The 20,630-nt window shown below is 49.0% G+C and overlaps 1 protein-coding gene across 2 annotated transcripts in view; it reads right to left on the bottom strand.

Moving 5' to 3' along the window:
• The window catches only part of TMEM114 (transmembrane protein 114), an 81,168-nt gene that overhangs the window by 9,126 nt on the left and 51,412 nt on the right, over positions 1-20,630 (bottom strand). The window contains exon 3 of one of the 2 annotated variants that reach the window (XM_086375881.1): positions 10,317-12,244. The exons of the other annotated variant lie outside the window; for it this stretch is intronic. Coding sequence (XP_086232007.1) covers positions 12,182-12,244 — 63 coding nt within the window. The 3' untranslated portion in view covers positions 10,317-12,181. Of the gene's footprint in view, positions 1-10,316; positions 12,245-20,630 lie in introns of those variants that run through there. 2 annotated transcript variants of the gene reach the window in all.

The raw sequence follows: 20,630 nt of genomic DNA, 5'->3' as shown, positions 1-20,630 counted from the left end.
ACATGGCAACCCACTCCCGTATTCTTGCCTGGAGAATTCCATGGACAGAGGAGCCTGACTGTCTACAGTCCATGGGGTCATAAAGAGTAGGACAGGACTGAGTGACTAACATTTTCATTTTCTGTGCATATAAAGAGGAAAAACACACAGGTCTCCTCACTGAAGGAATTCTTTGTCTCCTGGGAAGCAGTCATGATTACAGCACAGTGCAGGAACCTGACATGATGGAGGCATGTCCTGGGTACCATAGGAGTAAAGAAAGCAAAACATGAGGCTTCCTGGGGAAGTTGGGAGGGGCTTCTTGCAGGGGGTGGTGTTGAGTGGGGTCTTAATGGACACATAGGAGTTCATCAGTTTGCTTCAAGAAAGTGCAGCGATATTACAGGGGGACCACATACGAGATGGAGGGGTCAGTAGACGACCAGCCTGTTAAGACAAGGAAGGCTAGATCATGAAACGCGCAGAGGCGGACCCTGCTGCTGAGTTTAGATTCTATCCTACGGGCCACTGGCCTATAATAACTGTTTTGCATACCGGGATCCTGTTTCAATGTTCAGAAATTTCACGGCAGTAGTTTCATTGCAAATTGTCTGAGAAAACATATCACAGCAAAAGTTATGGTAAGCTCAGTGATGCATTTAAATTAATTTGTACTTTGATCAGCCCAATCAAATCTACAGACATTTGAGAAATAGCTGTACCCAGCAAAACATACGCTGTTCTCCTCGTAGTTATAAATAAAATATGACTGGGTCTATTCTACTCAGTAACCCTTCTCCCCAGCATCTTACATGGTGAGGCTCAACACTGAAGTACTACGATCTCTGCGTTATGTCTTTCTACGTGGTACCCACTTGTGGACTGCTTCTATCAGATGCTCCTCTCTTTTATGTAATTAGGCCTGTTCTGCACCTTTTCTCTTCTTTAAGTTGCTTTCTGCTTTCTTTCATGTTCTTTCTGGATAATGTGTTGTCAAATTGCACTCTGAGGTGTTCATCTAAATCAGTGGTTCTCCAACTTTCCTGCTCATTGGCATCCCCAAAGGGCTGGTTAAAACACAGAGAGCCCAAACTTCCCCGGTGGTCCAGTGGTTAAGAATCTGGCTGCCAATGCAGGGGACATGGGTTCAATCCCTGGCCCAGGAAGATCCCATAAGACTCGGGCCAGCTAAGCCCATGCACCACAGCTACCTTAAGCCCTCGAGGCCTAGAACCCACTCTCTGCAACAAGAGAAAGAAAATGAAAGTGTTAGTTGCTCAGTTGAGTCCAACTCTTTGTGACCCCACAGACTGTAGCCCTCCAGGCCCCTCTGTCCATGGGGTTCTCCAGGCAAGAATACTGGAGTGGGCTGTCATTCCCCTCTCCATGGGATTTTTGCAACCCAGGGATCAAACCCAGGTCTCCTGCATTGGAGGCAGATTCTTTTATCAACTGAGCCACCAGGGAAGCCCAAACGGCTACACCCCAATACAAGATAAAAAGTTAAATGTTTTTAATTTAATATAGAAAATTAATTAATTAATTTTTAAAAATACAGATTGCTGGGCCCACGCCAGAGTTCCTAGATCAGTGGACTGGGACCTGGAAATAAGCATTTCTAACAAATTCCCAGGTGATAGTGATGCCACCCGTCCTGGAGCCATTTATTTACATTATTTCTCTTCTACTTTATTATCAGCCTGTCTATGGTTTCATGGATTTCTTACACATTTTTATCTTCTTAAAATTTTCAACTTCTTGATTTCCTAAGGAAACACTCAAAAAATATGAAATAAACAGGTTAAAAAATAAATGTCAGGCAGTACATACAATCCTTTTAAGAGTTTTACATCTGCTTGATGTTTTAGATGGATGGTACATATCCCTAAGAATTATAGTGTTGCAGAAACCAGCACCCAAGAAACCAAGCCCCACACCAGAGAGTTGGAGAACTCAGGTTAATTATGCTGGCGGGCCCAGAGGAATTACCACTCCAAGCTCTGAGCCCCAAACAAAGGGGTTACAGAGTTTTTATAGACAGACTACAGTGGGCAAAACTAGCTGCTAATAGGCTGGTTTAAACTAAGGGGTTTCACTCGAGGGAACAGCGGTTAAGATGGGGAGGGGGATGCCTGAGCTTTACACAGGCGTGATTAAGCAGGATTGCAGGGGCCAGGCAACTGTAAAGAGCAAGACAAGGGTGAGTGAGATAAGCTCCAGTTCCTAGTATTAGTGTAAGTCCCCACTTTCCGAGACTACATGACCTACGTGATCTAGACTTTGCAAGGAGCAAGCTGAGTTACAGAGGCAGAAGGAGCAGGGGGTTATGTAAAATTTTAACTTTTCCTCTTCAATAGGAATCCTTAACTCATTTCAAACTAGGTAAATAAATGCTTATAATTGTATTACCTCTGTCTCCAGTCAGTATATGGAAACATATACATCTATTAAGAGCCAAACTTTTCCTCTTATCATTCTGTTTATATATTCATTATGGGAAAATGAATACACAAACAATGACCAGACCATATTTAAAAGATATTTGTGCTCTACTCAGCACTCTGTAATGATCTATATGGGAAAAAATCTTTAAAAAAGAGAGCGGATATATGTATATGCATAACTGATTCACTTTGCTGTATACCTGAAAACTAATACGATATTGTAAATCAAATATACTCCAATAACAGGACTTCCCGGTGTTCCAGTGGTTAAGACTCTATGCTCCCAGTGCAGGGGGCACTGGTTCAATTCCTGGTGAGGGTACTAAGATCCCATGTGCCAAACAATGGGGCCAAAAATAAATAAATAAAATAAAACCCTATAATAAAAATTAAAAATAAAATAAATAGAGTTCTGACCCATAGTCTACAGCAACCAGCCCTGGAAACCGTTCCATTATGTACTCTAATCTGGCTAGGAAGCCAGCCTGCTCTCTATAAGTACATACATTCTGTAGGTCAGTCTGCAGGAAGTTGGACCACCATCTCTAGCAGCCAGTCCAGAAAGTCAAAACTTTGTACTGGCCTCAAATGATCAGGAGTTGATTAATAACTGACATCTTCCCTAATTGTTGTCCATTCTGGAAAAATGGGACTAACCAGAGAAAGTTAGATACACGCCTAGCCATCCACATAAGATGCCCTACTTTTTAAGAATTTTTTTAAATATTTATTTATTTGGCCGCTGCAGGTCTTAGCTGGAGAACTGGGGATCTTAGTCAGGGCATGTGGGATCTAGATCCCTGACTAGGGATCATGAAGGAGGAAACAGACAGAACAGGCTCCGTCTTGAAAGCAGGACTCCATCTTGGGCTGGACTGTGGACTTTGAGCTCTACGCCCAGTATCTGTGGAAACAACATACCAACTGGAAAACCAGACTCCCCCCACCCCACCCCATGGAAGAGCCCCAGGGCTCGTACCTAGACTCTCCTTCACCTAAAAGAATACCCTAATTATCTGTGTAACCGAATAGAATCATAAATTCTATTATGCTTACTGGGGTATGACCACAGGCCTATTGATAATTGTCCACTGTTAACTGCCTAGGCTTAAGGCATATGAATCACAGGTCAACTTTGATTGTATCTTTCTTTTCCTTTGTTCAGACTAGTTTCAGGGAATTTAGGGAGGTGGGTTTGAACACGAACACTTAGGGTATATAAGGTTTTCACAAAAATTGGTCAGGGTCCTTGGCTAAGAGGAGACCCTGCCTTGGGCCCACCAGTGTAATAAACTGCACTCCACTATCTGCATTGTCCTTCTAAGTGAGTTTGTTTCCCGGAACGTGTGGCTACAACAATCGAACCCCAGGCCCTCTGCATTGGGAGCCTGGAGTCTTAGCCGCTGGAAGACCAGAGAAGTCCCAGTGCCTCACTTCCAAGTGGCTCATCCCCAACCTCCCCATGCCAACAGCCTCCAACCTGGGCACATCTGAAGCCTCCCCCTTGTTCTCCTACAAAGCTTTCCCACTCCTCTGCCTGCCTTCGAGCCTCTGCCAAAACACAAGGGAGTCAGCCACCATCACTTGTGTTTTGTCAAGCTCCGAATAAATAGCCTTTTCTTGTTCTTATCTGGCTGGTCTTTGTTTATTTCCTCTGTTAGCTGGAGGAGCCAAAGGAAAGCCACAGCCAACTGAACCCTGGGGAAAAGTGTTAGTTGCTAAGGCATGTCTGACTCTTTGCGACCCCATGGACTGTAACCTGCCAGGCTCCTCTGTCCATGGAATTCTCCAGGCAAGAATACTGGAGCAGGGAGCCATTCTCTTCTGCAGGGAATCTTCCCAACTCTGGGATGGAACCTGGGTCTCCTGCATTGCAGGAAGATTCTTTACATCTGAGCCACCAGGGAAGCCCTTAGGGGTATAGGGGGTGGTGTCTCTAAAAAGCATTTCATGAAAAGAGTTAGACTTGTAAGATCCATGAGGGTATTTTTCCAGACTATACAATGGTGGCTGTGCACATGTGTTCTCGGGCCCTTCTTTGTAATTTATGTTAGAGGATCATGTGGCCTCAGGGATGGCAACCATGACTGTAGGCAAGGGGAAGCCCTCTAGGAATTTTTGAGCTGAGACATGTATGTTCGGTGAGTTGAAAGCACCATCTTAGCTGTGTGGAGGATGAAGAATAAGGAAGAATAGGATGAGTCAACCAGGGTTTCTTTAAGGAAACAGAACTAGAATTCTAGATGAATCCTGTATCCAGGGCACCTTTCCCTGTCCTGACATGCATTCCCATTGTCCTTGGAGAGCCAAGCTTTCATTCCTGATCAGAAAGGGTGGGGTCATTGTCTCCCCAGGCTTTCCCATTGTCTTCTTAGGGTCTTGAGTGAAGCTACATGGAGCCCCAGGCCACAGTCATGGTTATTTAATTAGCAGGGTAGATTTGCAACAGGAAGCCAGGGGCATATTCACAGCTGAGAATCCCCTCTTAATTGCTGGGTATGGGATGCCTATCATTCCTTTGATGGGAGTGAGGCTTGCTCTTTTGACTTCCAGCATCTGCCTTGCTGGGGCCCTGGAAGTGATTCCAGGCTCGGTGATTGGAATCCCAGGAATGAGACTCTGGCCTAACATTTGGCGAGACTTTTTAAATTTCATGAGAATGGGAAATGCACACTTCATACTCTCAGAGATGCTGCAAGCAAGACCCCCCAGAAAACCCTGCATATAACTGATCTGCATGCGTGCTCAGTCGTGTCTGACTCTGCAACCCCATGGACCATGGCCCGTCAAGTTCCTCTGTCCATGGGTTTCTCCATGAAACAATACTGGGGTGGGTTGCTATTTTAACCCTGATCTCCCAGTAAGGTCAGATGTCCCCAAGTTTGATCCAAGCCTCAGCGCTTAGCAATGGCAAGATCCTGAGGGTGCAAGGGCCTCACCGCTCCACCCCTCCACTTCCTCATTTATAAGATGTTGCAACGTGAACATCTGCCTCTCAGAGAAAGATGGTGGATCTGAAGGACTTGGTGGCCTGGCCCGCAGCAGATGCTGATGACAGTTACGACACACACATCTCAAGTTCCAGGTGATACTTTATGGCATCCCGCAGTTCAAGTCAGCAATTCCCAAATGCCAGCCCCTAGGGCGCAAGAAGATCCACGGCAGCTCTTCATAACCTTTTATTCACCATCACCTCCCCGAAAGAGTCTTTTAGACTTCTTTTCTTAATTGCTACCCCACCTGTGAAATCTTAATAGCACAGATACGCTGTACATTTATGGACTACCGTTCTTTGGAGAGTCAAAAACCATGAATTTTTTCACCTTTAAGAGCCGATTTTTCTCAGCAGAGATGAAATCTTACATGCATCTTTGATTCTTCTCCCCAGTCAGAGGGAAGTTAGCAAAGATTCACTGTTATCGATACATGTGCAAAGAATATACGGGCATGTATGGATGATGGTAGCTTTCTTTTAATTAACAGATATGTTAGGGGAAGCACACTGATTGAAACCGCCCACCCTGGCCAGGCACCATAGTAACTATTTGCATGAGTTGTTTTCTGACAGGAGATCCTGATAAGGAATACGGAACTAATAAGCCACCACCAACCGGAAGAGTTCGGGAAAGGTCGAAAGGAGACACCGCGTGTCCATCCACTTCCCAGAATCCTTCTCGCTAGCATCCATCTTGGCTGAGCGATGCGTGCGCCACCAGGAAAGACTCTGAATTAGAATGATTGGCCAAAGACCACCCGGAAACTAATCCTATCACCATAAAACCCAAGACTGCGAGCCACACGGCAGAGCAGTTCTCCTGGGTTCCCTCACCCTCCTGCTCTCCACCTGGGTGCCCTTTCCCAATAAAATCTCTTGCTTTGTCAGCACATGTGTCTCCTCGGACAATTCATTTCCGAGTGTTAGACAAGAGCCCAGTTTCGGGCCCTGGAAGGGGTCCCCCTTCCTGCAACAGATATGACAATGTAAAATATTTACATTTTACACAGTAGAGGGTCCAGTGTTAAATAAAGCACCTTCTAAATTTTAAAATTAAAAAATGTCCATTTTCGCTCATGTTAAGACTGCATGGGGACTTCCCTGGTGGTCCAGAGGTTACGACTCCAAAGCAGGGGGCCCAGGGTCCATCCTGATCCAGAAATGAGATCCCACTTGCTGCAACTGAAGATCCCGTGTGCCACAAATAAGACCCAGCACAGCCACATAAATACATATTTTTTTAAAAAAGAAGTTACATACTGTATGACTCCACTCATGTCATCGTCCCTAAATGTCAAAACTCTGGTGATGGAAAGTGTGACCAACATAGGGCAGTGGTGGATATGCAACTCGAAAAATGTAGCACAAGGGCGTTTGTTTATGACTGGGGGAAAGTTCTGCATCTTAATTATAGTGGGGGTGCAGGAATCTATATGGAGGAGGAAACTGCATAGAACTATACATCAGGGGCTTCCCTGGTGGCTCAGACAGTAAAGAATCTGCCTCCTACGCAGGAGACCCGGGTTCAATCTCTGGATCAGAAAGACCCCTTAGAGAAGGGAATGGCAACCTACTCTGGTATTCTTACCTGGAGAATTCCATGGATAGAGGAGCCTGGTGGGCTACAGTTCATGGAGTCACAAAGAATTGGACAGGACTGTGTGACTAACCGGAGAAGGCAATGGCAACCCACTCCAGTATTTTTGCCTGGAAAATCCCATGGATGGAGGAGCCAGGTAGGCTGCAGTCCATGGGGTCGCTAAGAGTTGGACACGACTGAGCAACTTCACTTTCACTTTTCACTTTCCTGCATTGGAGAAGGAAATGGCAACCCACTCCAGTGTTCTTGCCTGGAGAATCCCAGGGACGGGGGAGCCTGGTGGGCTGCCGTCTATGGGGTCGCACAGAGCTGGACACGACTGAATCGACTTAGCAGCAGCAGCAGCGTGACTAACAGTTTCACACACACACACACACACACACACGCGCGCGCGCGCACGCGTGCGCGCGTGCAGAAATGAAATCTGTACTCCCTCTTGCATTGCATCAATGTCAACTTCCCAAGCTTAACATTGCACCCCCATAACAGGGTGTCAGCCCTGGGGTTCATGGGACTCTGTGCACTATTTTTGCAACTTCCTGTGAATCTATAATCATTTAAAAATACAAAGTAAAAGCCCCAGCAAAAGACAATGGCTGTTGATTCAGGTTTCTCTGGAGTTCTCCAACTCTGAGACTTGAAGGGGAATCCTCGCTGGGTGGGCACCAGCCCCTGCCCTTTCTGCAGCCAGAGTCAAGGCTGACACAGCTCTCAGCCAGCTGCGCTGTGAGTCCAAAGCGCCTTTGATCCTTCCCTGTCCGTCTCTCATCACTTAACGCTGCCTGTGTTTCACGCTCCCTGACTGATCTCCATCGTTTCATCCGGGCCCTTTGATGACTTCGCTCTGGTCACTCGCTAATCCAGCCAAGCTTCCTGCCTCCCACTAGGTTTTCTTCCATCTTCTCATCATCTCCTTTGTTGCTGGCCCTTTGCTGGGCTGAGAGGCCATGACCAAAATGCCAGGAGACTGAGGAACTACTGACCACAGCTGGGGCCTCCCTCTGGCCTGAGGAACACTAAGCTGACCCCGGGACTTTGGCTCACGAATTCCGCATTCCCAACCAAGACTTATGATTTAATGGGCATCGTTTCATAATACTTTGAAATTGGAGTGCTGGGAAAATCCAGCGACAGGTGGTTCCTTCTGTGGGTACTTGTGGCCAGAGAACTCATTCAGGAGCACTACAGAGGCTGTTGAGTTTAAAGAATCAGGAGGTGGGGATTCACACAGTCGCATCACCACTTGCCAACAAGTGGTTACCTCTCCTAGAGACAGAAATAACTCGTTCTGGACCTACAGATGTGCTCCAAGCAGATGATAAGACAAAGGCGGGAAAGGGATCTGCAAACAGGACAGCACTTTGCTAATCAAATTTATAAGTTACTACTCTAGTGACTTCCTTGGTGTTCCAGAACCCACATGCCACAGGGAGAGATCCAACATGCCGTGTCCTGCAATTAAGACCTGGCACAGCCAAATTTCTTTAAATATAAAAAATAAAAGTTAGTACCCTAGTTTTATCTTTCTCTTCTTAGAACATTTTTTTGCAGTTGCCTCACTGGCGGTTCCATCAATGTCTTTCTGTCATTAGACAAACCGAAGATGTCCCATCTAAAGGCAAGGAAGCTGGAGTATCTACAAGCTCCACCCTGTTGTAGGTTGAGAGATGTTCCCAGGGACCCTAATCCCTCTATGCTTACAGCCTAACCCAGGTATTAGGCAAGCAGACGTCTGAGGACAAAGAGAGGGTCATGGATACTAGATACAGAAAACCATCGGTCCAGAAGGAAATGGTGACAGCCAAAAGGAGACGAGTGGGCACTGATGGTCTCTGCTGTAAACACAATATTCCACAGAGTGCTGATCTACATGGCCTCCCCAGTGGCTCAGCAGTGAGGCATCCATCTGCAATGCAGGAGACAAGGGAGACGTGGGTCTGACCCCTGGATCAGGAAGATCCCTGGAGGAGGAAATGGCAACCCACTCCAGTATCCTTGCCCAGACAATCCCATGGACAGAGGAGCCTGGTGGGCTACAGTCCATGGGGTCCCAAAGAGTCAGACGCAGCTGAGTGACTGAGCAGGACCATAACTGTTCTACATATCTAGTGCTGCCTAAAAAACCACCCCGAAACAGAGTGATCTATCACCACAACCACGTTTGTTTTGCCCGTGAATCTACAAGTCGGCAGGGCTCAGTGCAGAGGACCAGTCACTGCTCCACTCAGCCTCAGCTGGTGGTACAGCTTGGAGGATGGGATTTGGAATCCTCTGGACGGTCACTCCATCGCACATCCAGGGGTTGATGCTGGCTGTCGCCGGGACTGAAGCAGGAACCAGAGCTGGCACACTGCAGATGCTCCCTCCACGTGGCTGCCTGGGCTTCCTCACAACGTGGCAGCTCAGTTTCAAGGGCACAGAGAAGCCAGGAGAGGGGGAAACCGGGCAGAAACTGCATTCTTTTATGACCGAGACTCAGAAGTCATGCAACAGTACTTCTCCTGCCTGTTGGTTGAGAGCAAGTCATGAGGCTAGCCCGTATTTAAGAGAAGAGGGGGACTCGCTGGTGGGCCAGTGGTTGAGCATCCACCTTCCAATGTTGCGGATCAACACTTGATCCCTGGTCTGGAAGCTAAGATCCCACCCGCTGCAGAGCAGCTAAGCCCGCATCACAGCTGGAGAGAGCCCGAGCACTGCAATTAAGACCCAGCCAGCAGCCAAAACTTTTTTTTTTAAGAGAAAAGGAATTAGATTTCACACTTTCAGAGACTCTGCAGACGTATTTCAGAGCCACCACACTGTACGCTTCCATTCCGTTTTACAAACAGAGCATTTCCTCTCTGTCAAGCATTTTGCTGGATACCAAGATGACAGAAAAGGACAATCCATTTCGAAAAGAGATTTTAAAAAGAATTCTGGAGTCAGTGTTTAGGTTCATTGCCGTACTTATCTCAAGAGTAGTTTTATAATTTGCATGAATTTTTGATTAATGCTGATTTCTTCAGAAATGATTCAGAAATACGTACGTTGTTCGAGAATGCTTCTGTGCTCGGGGCCAACACTTACGGTAGGGCAGGTTGAGCACGGCACAAAAGCACCTTCCCCCTCCCCAAGGAACCAAGGTCGGGAAGAAATCCAAGTTGCACCTGCTCATCAGACTGTGCCCTGCTGCTGGGCTGGTTCATAAAAGGGTGTTTTCTGGTTCCATGTGCTAAACCATTCACCCCTATCTGGAGAGGGCATCTTTTATTTATTTACTCAAAGGTACCAAAAAATAGAACATAAATGACAGAAGCAATATTATTAAAAATTTAATAAAGATTTTTAAGAAATATGTAAAAATATTAATAGATGTCATCACTGCGTGGTGAACTATAGGAGGCTTTTATTCACTTTCTGTTCTTTATGTGTATTTTTCAAATGTTCTATAATGAACACATACTATTGTTGTGAAGAAAAAAGTAATAATAAATTCTTAAAGTCATCTGACAAGACCCATTCAACTGTACCTGTCAAGCTGTCCAGGGAATGGAGCAGAAAAACCCCCTTGAACTTGGATCTGACCTAGTTTGTGACCCTGAACACACTATCTTTTTTCTCTGGAAAAGTTTCTTCATCTTAGTTTCTTCATCTGTGAATGGGTGAACAACACCCCCCATCTTGGGTATTTTTTGGGACTCCCAAAATCTCAAAAGAGATCTCAGAAGTGAGCGAGCTTTGGAAGCCATAAGATGCTCTACAAATAGGAAGAACTTTCAACCCAAATACCCTCAAAGTAAAAAGGGTAGGTCCAGCAGGGGCCCATGAGAATCAGAACTAGAGTGAGGCAGTGAGCCACTGGCCCTGGGTGCAAAATCTAAGACCACCTCCACGACTCGCTCACCTGGATAAATAACACAGCCGTGTCCTGCTCTTTTTAAAACAACTTTAAACTTTTTCTTTTGTATTGGACTATAGCCAATTCACAACGCTGTGACAGTTTCAGGTAGACAGCAAAGGGACTCAGCCGTACATATACACGTATCCATTCTCCCCCACGCTCCCTTCCATCCAGACGGGCACAGAACGGTGACCAGACTTCCCTGTGCTATACAGCGCGTCCTTGTTGGCTGTCCATTTTAAACATAACAGTGAGTACACGTCCATCCCAAACTCCCTAACTACCCCTTCCCCCATCCGAACTTCCTCCGTAAGTTCCTTCTCTGTTTATGAGCCTCTTTCTGTTTCGTAAATTCATTTGTATCATTTCTTTTGAGAGTCCACTTTTAAGGGGTGTCATATGATATTTCTCCTTCTCTGATTTACTTCACTACTGTGACAATATCTATGTTGCTGCAATGGACATTATTTCATTCTTTTTAATGGCTGAATGATATTCCATTGTATGTATGTACCATATCTTCTTTATCCTTTCCTCTGTCAATGGACATCTAGGTTGCTTCCATGTCTTGGCTATGCTGCAATGAACATTGGATGCACTGCTTTTTTAAAGCCTCCAAACACCCATGGTGAACAGAATAGCAACATCTGTAAATGAAGACAGGATCTGACTCAGCACCTCCACCAGCCTCCCTCTCCTCACCCGGGTCTCGACCCTGAGACCTAGACTCTAGAGCAGAAGTGATTGGAGGTTTAGCGTCCAGGAGGGGAATGGCCTGAACTCCAGGTCATCCTTCCGGTTTGGAGGTCGAGCCTGAACCAGGGTCCAAACCTCCCAGCCTTTAACCAGGAGTATTTTCCATCATGCCAGGTGGTATCCCCCCTACCAGGATGATGCCTTATGGAAGATGTGTGTATGTGGGTGTGTCCCCTGTCCCCACCATCTATGCTAAAATCAACCCGAACAAGCAGGTGGTTTTCTCCAGAAAAGCCAGGAGGCTTAAGGAACAGCTTTAACGCTGCCCCTGTTTCTCTACATTCTCATTCACATTTTGAGAACTTGGTGTTTCAATCCAAAGCTGAGCTTGAAAAGACTGAAGCCCCCTTCAGTAGAAATAGCAGGCCTTAAGACTGCTTCAGAGGAATCCTTTCTCCAGGATGATGAAAGATGCATTGGAGAGGGTTTCCATCCTTGACTTGCTCCCTTGGTGGAGGGTTAGGCCCTGCAAACAGCTGTTGCTGAGTTGCCTGAGGAAGCTGCCCACAGCTGAACCGAGAAGGCAGCTAAACCGAGAAGGAGTCTGCATCCCAGCTTCTCTTGCCCTTCATCACAGCGCTTGTCTCCATCTGTAATTACATGTGTGACATTTGATTAATATCTGTCTCCCCACCCCTCCCCAAGCCCAGGCTTTCAACAGGCCAGGGTCTGCCTGCCTCCTGCTCACTGCTTCTCTCCCAGGGGGAGCATGGAGTAAGGCTCCTGGACATATTTGCTGAATGTATGAATCATGGAGTTAATTAAACCCGTGAACTAAGGCAAAGTCCGAGGTCTGGAAATGAGTAGAATACTAAGAACAGCAACCCCGATTTACACTTTCAAATGAGAAGCCCGGTCCGAAGCTCTGTGCGGCGGAGACGCATGTAATCGCCACAACTCTCTCGAAGGCAGGTACCGCTGGGAGCCCTGCCTGTATTAGGGCTGAGGAAGTGCAGACATGAGAGGCTTAAGCCGTTGGCCCATCGCACTCTGCGGTCCCTCCCCGGCCACAGAGTCCAGGCAGAAAGGTGATGTTCATGGCAGGTGAAGGGAGGGAGATGGGGGTAGCAGACCACACCCTGATCTGCCTTCTTCTGGGCTTGTCCCTTCTTCCTCCCCCCAGTCCCTCCTTCTTGATGAGTCTGGTGGTCTCTGCTGGTTGTGCCCCATTGGAGCTGGGGCACAGACAAAGCAGGCCTCTCCGCTCTCACACCACACTGACCCTCTGAGCATCTCAAGGAGTCCAGAGGTTTACACCACCCTCTAGATACAGACTCTCCAAAGCACTGAACCGAGTAGTTCTCATCCGGAGCAACTGTGCCCCCCACCCCCAGGGGACATCTGGCAATGTCTGGAGACATTTGTGATCTTCATGCCTGAGAAAGGGATGTAATTGACATCTCCTGGGTAGAGTCCTAGACAGCATATTTAAAAGCAGAGACATTACTTTGCCAACAAAAGTCCATCTAGTCAAAGGTATGGTTTTTCCAGTAGTCATGTATGGATGTGAGAGTTGGACTATAAAGAAAGCTGAGTGCCAAAGAATTGATACTTTTGAACTGTGGTGTTGGAGAAGACTCTTGAGAGTCCCTTGGACTGCAAGGAGATCCAACCAGTCCATCCTAAACGAAATCAGTCCTGAATATTCATTGGAAGGACTGATGTTGAAGCTGAAACTCCAATACTTTGGGCACCTGATGTGAAGAACTTTTTGAAAAGACCCTGATGCTGGGAAAGATTGAAGGTAGGAGGAGACGGGGACCACAGAGGATGAGATGTTTAGATAGCATCACCGACTCAATGGACATGAGTTTGAGTAAACTCCGGGAGTTGGTGATGGACATGGAAGCCTGGTGTGCTACAATTCATGGGGTCGCAAAGAGTCGGACACGACTGAGCAACTGAACTGAACTGGGTAGAGTCCAGAGATTGGGCACCCCATCAATGCACAGGGTGGCCCCCACAACACACAGTGATCTGACCTCAGACTTCACTAGGGCTGAGGCTGGGAAGTCCCAGCCAATCTGACCCTCTGTGCTGAGAAGTATTCCCAGGAATTCCCTGGCAATCCAGTGGTTGGGACTCTGCACTCCCAGTGCAGGGAGCACGGTAGTCCCTGGTCGGGGAACAAAGATTCCACAGGCAGCACAACACAGCCAAAAATAATAATAACCTGGAAAGCAATGTGCACGTACGTGTGCTGTCGTGTCTGACTCTCTGCGACCCCATGGACTGTAGCCCGCCAGGCTTCTCTGTCCATGGGAATCTCCAGGCAAGAATGCTGGAGTGGGTTACTAGGGGATCTTCCTGACTCAAGGATGGAATCTGCATCTCTTGCATCTCCTGCATTGGCAGGTGGGCTCTTTTTTTAAAAAATATTTATTATTTATTTGGCTGCTCCAGGTCCTACTTGTGGCACAAGGGATCTTTAGCTGTGTCATGCAAACTCTTCCTTGTGGCATGTGGGATCTAGTTTCCTGACCAGGGGTTGAACCCGGGCCCCCTAGCTTTGGGAGCTCAGTGTCTTAGCTACTGCACCAGCCCAGGAAGTCCTGGAGGGTGGATTCCTTACTACTACACCACCTGGGAAGCCCTTTCAAAGCAAAGCATAATTAAAAAAAAAAAAGGATTCCCAGCTGCCACCTGGGTGGGTCCGCTTGGACGTCCCCCGGGGTCTCGTGTCCTCCAGAGCGGAGTCACAGTTTGCACCCCTCCTCCAGCACCACCAGTTGGCCGGCCTTCCAGCATTTTCCAGTTCTGGAAACGCCAGTTCCACTCGCATGACTCTCCCACCTGGGAAACTGCTATCACCTGGGCACGTCAGGCACCCACCCACTTCCGTAACCCCATCACCTAAACGCCAGCTCTGAATTCTTCTTGCCTTCCCATCACCTCCACCCTACCTGAGCCCCCACGCTCCCTGCACCGACCAGCCTCTCTGCTGGCTTGATCCCTGCAGCTTCACCACCACCCACTCTGGCCCACGCAATAAGCAGAGAGATCCTTCTCAAGCCTGAAAGTGTCGCCTCTGGGACTTCCCCGGAGATTCAAGGGTGAAGACTCTACATTTCCAATGCAGGGAGCATGGGTTCAATCCCTGGTGGGGGAACAGAATTCCCATATGCCCCACGACTCAGCTGAAATATAGAAAATAAAAGCATCACCTCCTCCAGAAAAACCCCCATTTAGTACAGCATTTCCTTCTAGAGTGATGATAGTGTTCTAGAACGAGATGGTGATGCTTGTTTAACATTGTAAAGGTGCTAAATGCCCCTGAATTGTGTGTTTTAAAATGTTTAAACTTTACTCTGTAGATATTGGACCACAATTTCTTAAAAACTGCCCCCCTTGACCTCTGGGCTCCTCTTTGTGGCTTCCACAATCTGGGCTCTGCCTCTCCCTCTAGTCTTGCTAAGGACTCAGATCAGTCACTGGGCTTTGCTGGGGACTGGAGCAGGGCGCGGGGGGGAAGTAGAGATGCCTGAGATCTTGCGAGCGGAAATAGTGAAGCAGTGAGATTAAGAAAGCAAATTAGGCTTCCCTGGTGGTCCAGTGGTTAGCACTTCGTGTTTCCACTGCTGAGGGCCCAGGTTCAATTCCCAGTCAGGGCACTAAGATTGCACAAGTGGTGTAGTGCAGCCAAAAAATGATAATAAAGTAAATGAAAAAAAAAATTAATTAAAAAAAAAGTAGAAACTTCCCTGGGAGCCCAGCAGTTAAGAATTCACCTGCTGATGCAGGGAACACAGGTTTGATCCTTGGTCCAGGAAGATCCCACAGGCCAAAGGGCAAGTAAGCCTGAGACTAGAGCGTAGCCTCTGCTCAAAGACCACAAGAGAGGAAAAAAAAATGATGGCTGCTGGTTTTAGATGCTGCTTTTGGGGTGATGTGTTATGAAGCAACAAAGAAACAGGCAGCTGGTCAGCCAGCCTCAACCCGTGTCCCAGACCCACCTCTCACCAGAGGTGTGCGCTTGGGCCATCATTTCCCCTCTGGAAGCCTCAGTCTAACTTCCCTAGTGGCTCAGATGGTAAAGAATCTGCTGCAACTCGGAAGACCTGGGTTCGATCCCTGGGTCAGGAAGATCCCCTGGAGAAGGAAATGGCTACCCACTCCAGTATTCTTGCCTGGAGAATCTCATGGACAGAGGAGCCTGGTGGGCTACAGTCCATGGGGTCACAAAGAGTCGGACACAACTGAGTGACTTTACTTTAGCCTCCGTCTGCTCGTCACGGAGGAGAGAAAAACAGCACGTGCCTCACAGGTGTCTTCAGACAGAAGAAGAGAAAGTACGCTCAGCACGTGACAAGCACTTACTATGTAGCTGCGGTTACTATTCTGATGTGTTTTTTAAAGTACGGATTTGGCTACACCAGGCCTTAGCTGCAGCGTGTAAATCTCTGGTTGCAGCACGTGAGATCTAGTCCCCCAACCCGAGATGGAGCCCCAGCCCCCTTGCATTGGAAGTGCAGAGTCTTAGCCACTGACCACTAGGGAAGTCCCTATTCTGATTTTCCAGAACAACCCTGGTTATAGGGCCTGTATTCATTTCCCAAGACCACCATGACAAAGGACCCGAAACTGGGCACCTAAAAACAACAGAAACTTATTCTCTCACAATTCTAGAGGCCAGAAGTCTAAGACCAAGGTACCAGGGGACTTCTCTGGCGGCCCAACTTTCACTGCCAGGGCCCAGCCTCAGTCCCTGATCAGGGAACTAAGATCCCGCAAGCTGAGTGGCATGGCCAAAAAAAAATTTTTTTATGAAAAAAAAAAATAATAAGATCAAAGGTCAGGAGGGCCACGCTCCATCTGAAGACTCCAGGGCAGGATCCTTCTTCTTGTCTCCGGAGGCTCCAGGTGTGCCTTGGCTTACGGCAGCATCGCTCTGTAAGCCAGGTCCCCTCTCTGTGTGTCGGTGGCTTCCTCTGGCTTCTTACGCCTGCCAGTGCAGGAGACAAAACAGACTTGGGTTTGACCCCCAGGTTGGGAAGATCCGCTGGAGGAGGAAATGGCAACCCACTCCAGTATACTTGCCTGGAGAATCCCATGGACCTGGTGGGCTACAGTCCATAGGGTCGCATAGAGTCGGAGATGACTGAAGTGACTCAGCACACGCACACATGGCTTCTTATAAAGACACCAGTTACTGGATTTACCCTGGTACAGTGTGACCTCGTCTTAACTAATTACACCTCCAAAGATTCTCTTTCCAGATGAGGTCGTGTTCACAGGTACTGAGTTACGAGTTTTGGAGTATACCCCTGAGCCCACCTGTGTGTATGCACACACGTGCCTGTTCACCTCCCACTCTTTTTTGACCTCATAGACCATAGCCCACCAGGCTCCTCGGTCCATGGGATTGCCCAAGCAAGAAAACTGGAGTGGGTTGCCATTTTCTCCTCCAGGGGATCTTCCCGACCCAGGGATCGAACCTGCATCTCCTGCATTGGCGGGCAGGCTCTTTACTACCGAGCCACTTGGAAAGCCCTTGAACCCACAGCAGTCCCTTTGCAAGTAGGCGACTACCTGAACACACACATCCCCTCTCAGGGCCTAACGGGTGAAAGGTGAAGGTCAGGTGTGGACATCAGGCCATCTAGGACTGACGCCAGCTGCTGGTTCCGTGGTGCAGAATCAGGACCACGTCCTTGGTGAGGAGGAAAACCGACAGCTGGCTCCAGGCATCACAGGTGAGGCCTCAGCTCGCCACTCGGGCTCCCCCAGGCTGCTGCTTCCAGGCAAGGATTCAACCACCCAGGGAGGCGCAGGAGGGAGCGAGCCCCACAAAGGAGCGGGGAGGCAGGGGACGCGGGAACTCAGCTCTCCCAGCGCATAAATATTGTATTAGTCATCCCAGGCTTGTTCCTCCTCTGGGGCTCCGAGTATTCCATTAAATTAAGCATTTCTAATTGAGGAAATAGAAAGGAACACGGAACAAATGTCAATGTTCTGAGAAAATCCCCATATCCTCCTGACGGGGAGAGGTCTGCTCCCCAAGCTGTGGTTGGAATACAGGCAACTTAACCTGGTTGCTGTTGAAAGGGCAGGATCTCCAGGGACAGCTGCATCAGGTGCCCTGGGGCAGGGGGATCCTCAGACCCCAAGGAGGGTGGAGGCGGAGGCAGAAGCCCGTGGCTCAGTTGAGTGATCAGAGCAGCAGTTTTGGGTCTCGGTCCCGGCCCATGACCTTGGAGCGTCCTTGGCCTCGCTGAGCCTCTGCTGGTGTGCATCTGATGGTGGGAACCACAGAGGACGCGCCCCCCTGCCGCTTTCAGGACAGTGGCAGGGGTCAGATGGGAGCCAGGAATTTAGGAAACTCTCAAATGCTCCCAGGTGTAAGTCAGTCACGTCTGCTGGGTGACCCACCTTCAACGGTGCTCCCAGGAAGCTTCCAGAAGAGGCCAGAGCAGATGACCCGTGACTGGGCCCAGCAGGGACGCCTCCTACGGACAATCGGGGACATCTAAGCAGCCGGGAGGTGATGTGCTCCCTCTCCACCGGCCAGTCCTCCCGAGAAAAGCTCAGACCTGCCGGGGAGGTGAGAAATCGAGACCCGAACACGAGAAGGGACTTTCCCAAGTCATCTGTCCAGGAAGCAAAAGAGCGCGTTCCCAGGAGCACGGCGGCCCAGGCACAGCCCGAAGCCTCTCGCTGCCTGAATCATGCTTTCTCCCCACCAGCCTCAGCCCCACAGAGTCTCTTGTCCCCTGGCTGGACCCCTGCTTATGAGAGAGGGTGACGGGGTAACGGCCGCCAGAGATCCAGTAGAATAGGAGACGCCATTCCCCTAGGCGGGACTTCCTCGACCCAAAAGTCACATCCACACCTAGGGTTTCGCAGGACCTTGTGACAACCTGTTTGGCTGACTGGTGTGTTCCCAGTGCCTGGCTGAGGACTTGGCATGAAACGGCTCTCAGGAGAAACTTGTGGGATTGAACTGGATGAAATGGGCTTGGGGAGGATGATCCGTGTGCCCATTTTACAGACAAGAAGACTGAGGCCCAGAGGGAGCCAGGGACTTCCCCAAAACCACGCCCCTGAGCTGGAAGAGGTGCATCGGCTGTTCCTGGCCTTTCTCAGACCTGACATTTCACAGCTCCCCAATCTCAGCTGGGCTTCCTGAACCTCCCTCAGCCTCTTCCTGTCTTTCCCTCTTCTTTCTCTCTGGACTTGGCTCCTTCATTCTCTGTCTGTCTCTGCCTTCAGTCCACTCCTCTCTGTCTCTCTCTCCACGCCTGCATGTTCAGTTGTGTCTGACTCTGCGACCCCATGGACTGCAGCCCTCCAGGCTCCTCTGTCCTTGGGATTCCCCAGGCAAGAATACTGGAGTGGGTTGCCATTGCCTTCTCCAGGGGATCTTCCGACCCGGGGATGAAGCTTCCTCTCTTACGCCTCCTGCATCGGCAGGCAGGCTCTTTACCACTGCACCACCTGGGAAGGCCCCTCTCTGCCACTACCTCTGTCTTTATCTCTATAAAGGTGTTGCTATGTTTCTCTGAGCCTCTTGTGTCTGTGCGTACGTGTCCCTCTGTCATTCTGTCCTCTCCCTCTCCCTTCCCCTATCCTCCAGATGCTCCAGGAGTGGGGGTTGGGGGGTCCCCAGTTGTAAATATTTGGGAAAGCACAGGCTTCCCGGGTGGCACTAGTGGTAAAGAACCTGCCTGCCAACGCAGGAGATATGAGAGGTGCAGGTTCCATCCCTGGGTCGGGAAGATCCCCTGGAGGAGGGCATGGCAACCCACTCCAGTATTCTTGCCTGGAGAATCCCATGGACGGAGGAGCCTGGTGGGCTACAGTCCATAGCCCGAGCTACAGACTTGAACACAGCTGAGCAACTAACACTTTCACTTCATAAGTGAGTGAAGAAGTGAATGAAGAATATGAGTGAATCACTACATATTGATAAATAATGAACGTATCTGTGAATGGCTGGATGGAGGGTGGACAGTGAGTCAACGAATGAGCGGACGAATGAATGAATGAACTTTCTCACCAGGCAGAGCCATCCTGAGTAGGGAGTGGGTCAGTTCCATGGACCATCCACATCAGAGGGTCCAGCCAGGTCTGGACCGAAGGACACAGGTCCAGGCAGAGCTCCCTCTGCAAAGGGGAGGCAAGTATTTCCTCCCCTTCTTGTCCTATTTACTTTTCTGAGAGTAAAAGCCCACTCCCCTCAACCCCTAAAGCCCACCCTGAGTCCAAACCCCTGAGTCCAAGTCCCCCTGGTCCAAACACCCTCATCCCCCCAGATGATGGGAGAAGCCCCTCCTCCATCTGCTCTCCACCCCCAAGACCAAAGGAGCTTCTGTAGGGGTTCTCACCCCACCCCTGCTCAGCACAGTCACCTGGGGAACTCTTTTTTTTAAATACCAGTGCCTGGGCCCACTTTCGAAGTTTGGATTCCTTTGGGCTCAGTTGTTAGAAGTTTGGTTTTATTTTAAAGCCCCTGAATGATGCTAATGTGAAGCCTGTAGTGAGAACCGCTGGGTTAGAGCCGACGCACCTCTGCCGCCCAGACAGCAATGGAGGGACTTCCCTGGTGGTCCAGCGGTTAAGACTCTGCACTTCCCCTGCAGGGGGCACAGGCTTGATCCCTGGTCAGGGAACTAAGACCTTGCATGCTGCACCGTGTGGTGCATTGAAAATATATTCAAAATAGGGATGGAATGAAATGGAATGGGGTGTGATAGGACTGAATCCCAAACACAGCTCAACCATGAAAAACCTCCTTACCATGGACCAGAGGGAACCCCTAGCCCTGTTCCTCTGCCTCCTCCTCACCTTTTCACCTCCTACCGCCATCCCCCAACACGCCTTCCTTCCCTCCCTCAAACACCTAAGCCTGTTTCCCACCTCAGGGCCTTTGCACGTGCTGACACCTGCCTGGTCGGCTGTTTCGCATATGAAGGGCTCCTCATCTGAGTCTCTGCACAAATGCCACCTCCTCCCAGAGGCCCTTCCTGACTGTCCTTC

Source organism: Bos grunniens, chromosome 25 (genome assembly GCF_055505025.1).
Source record: "Bos grunniens cultivar Pamir isolate PY7600 chromosome 25, Bosgru_T2T1.0, whole genome shotgun sequence".
NCBI lineage: Eukaryota > Metazoa > Chordata > Mammalia > Artiodactyla > Bovidae > Bos > Bos grunniens.
Note: the sequence above shows the minus strand (reverse complement) of the source record. Positions and strands in the feature narration are given on the sequence as shown.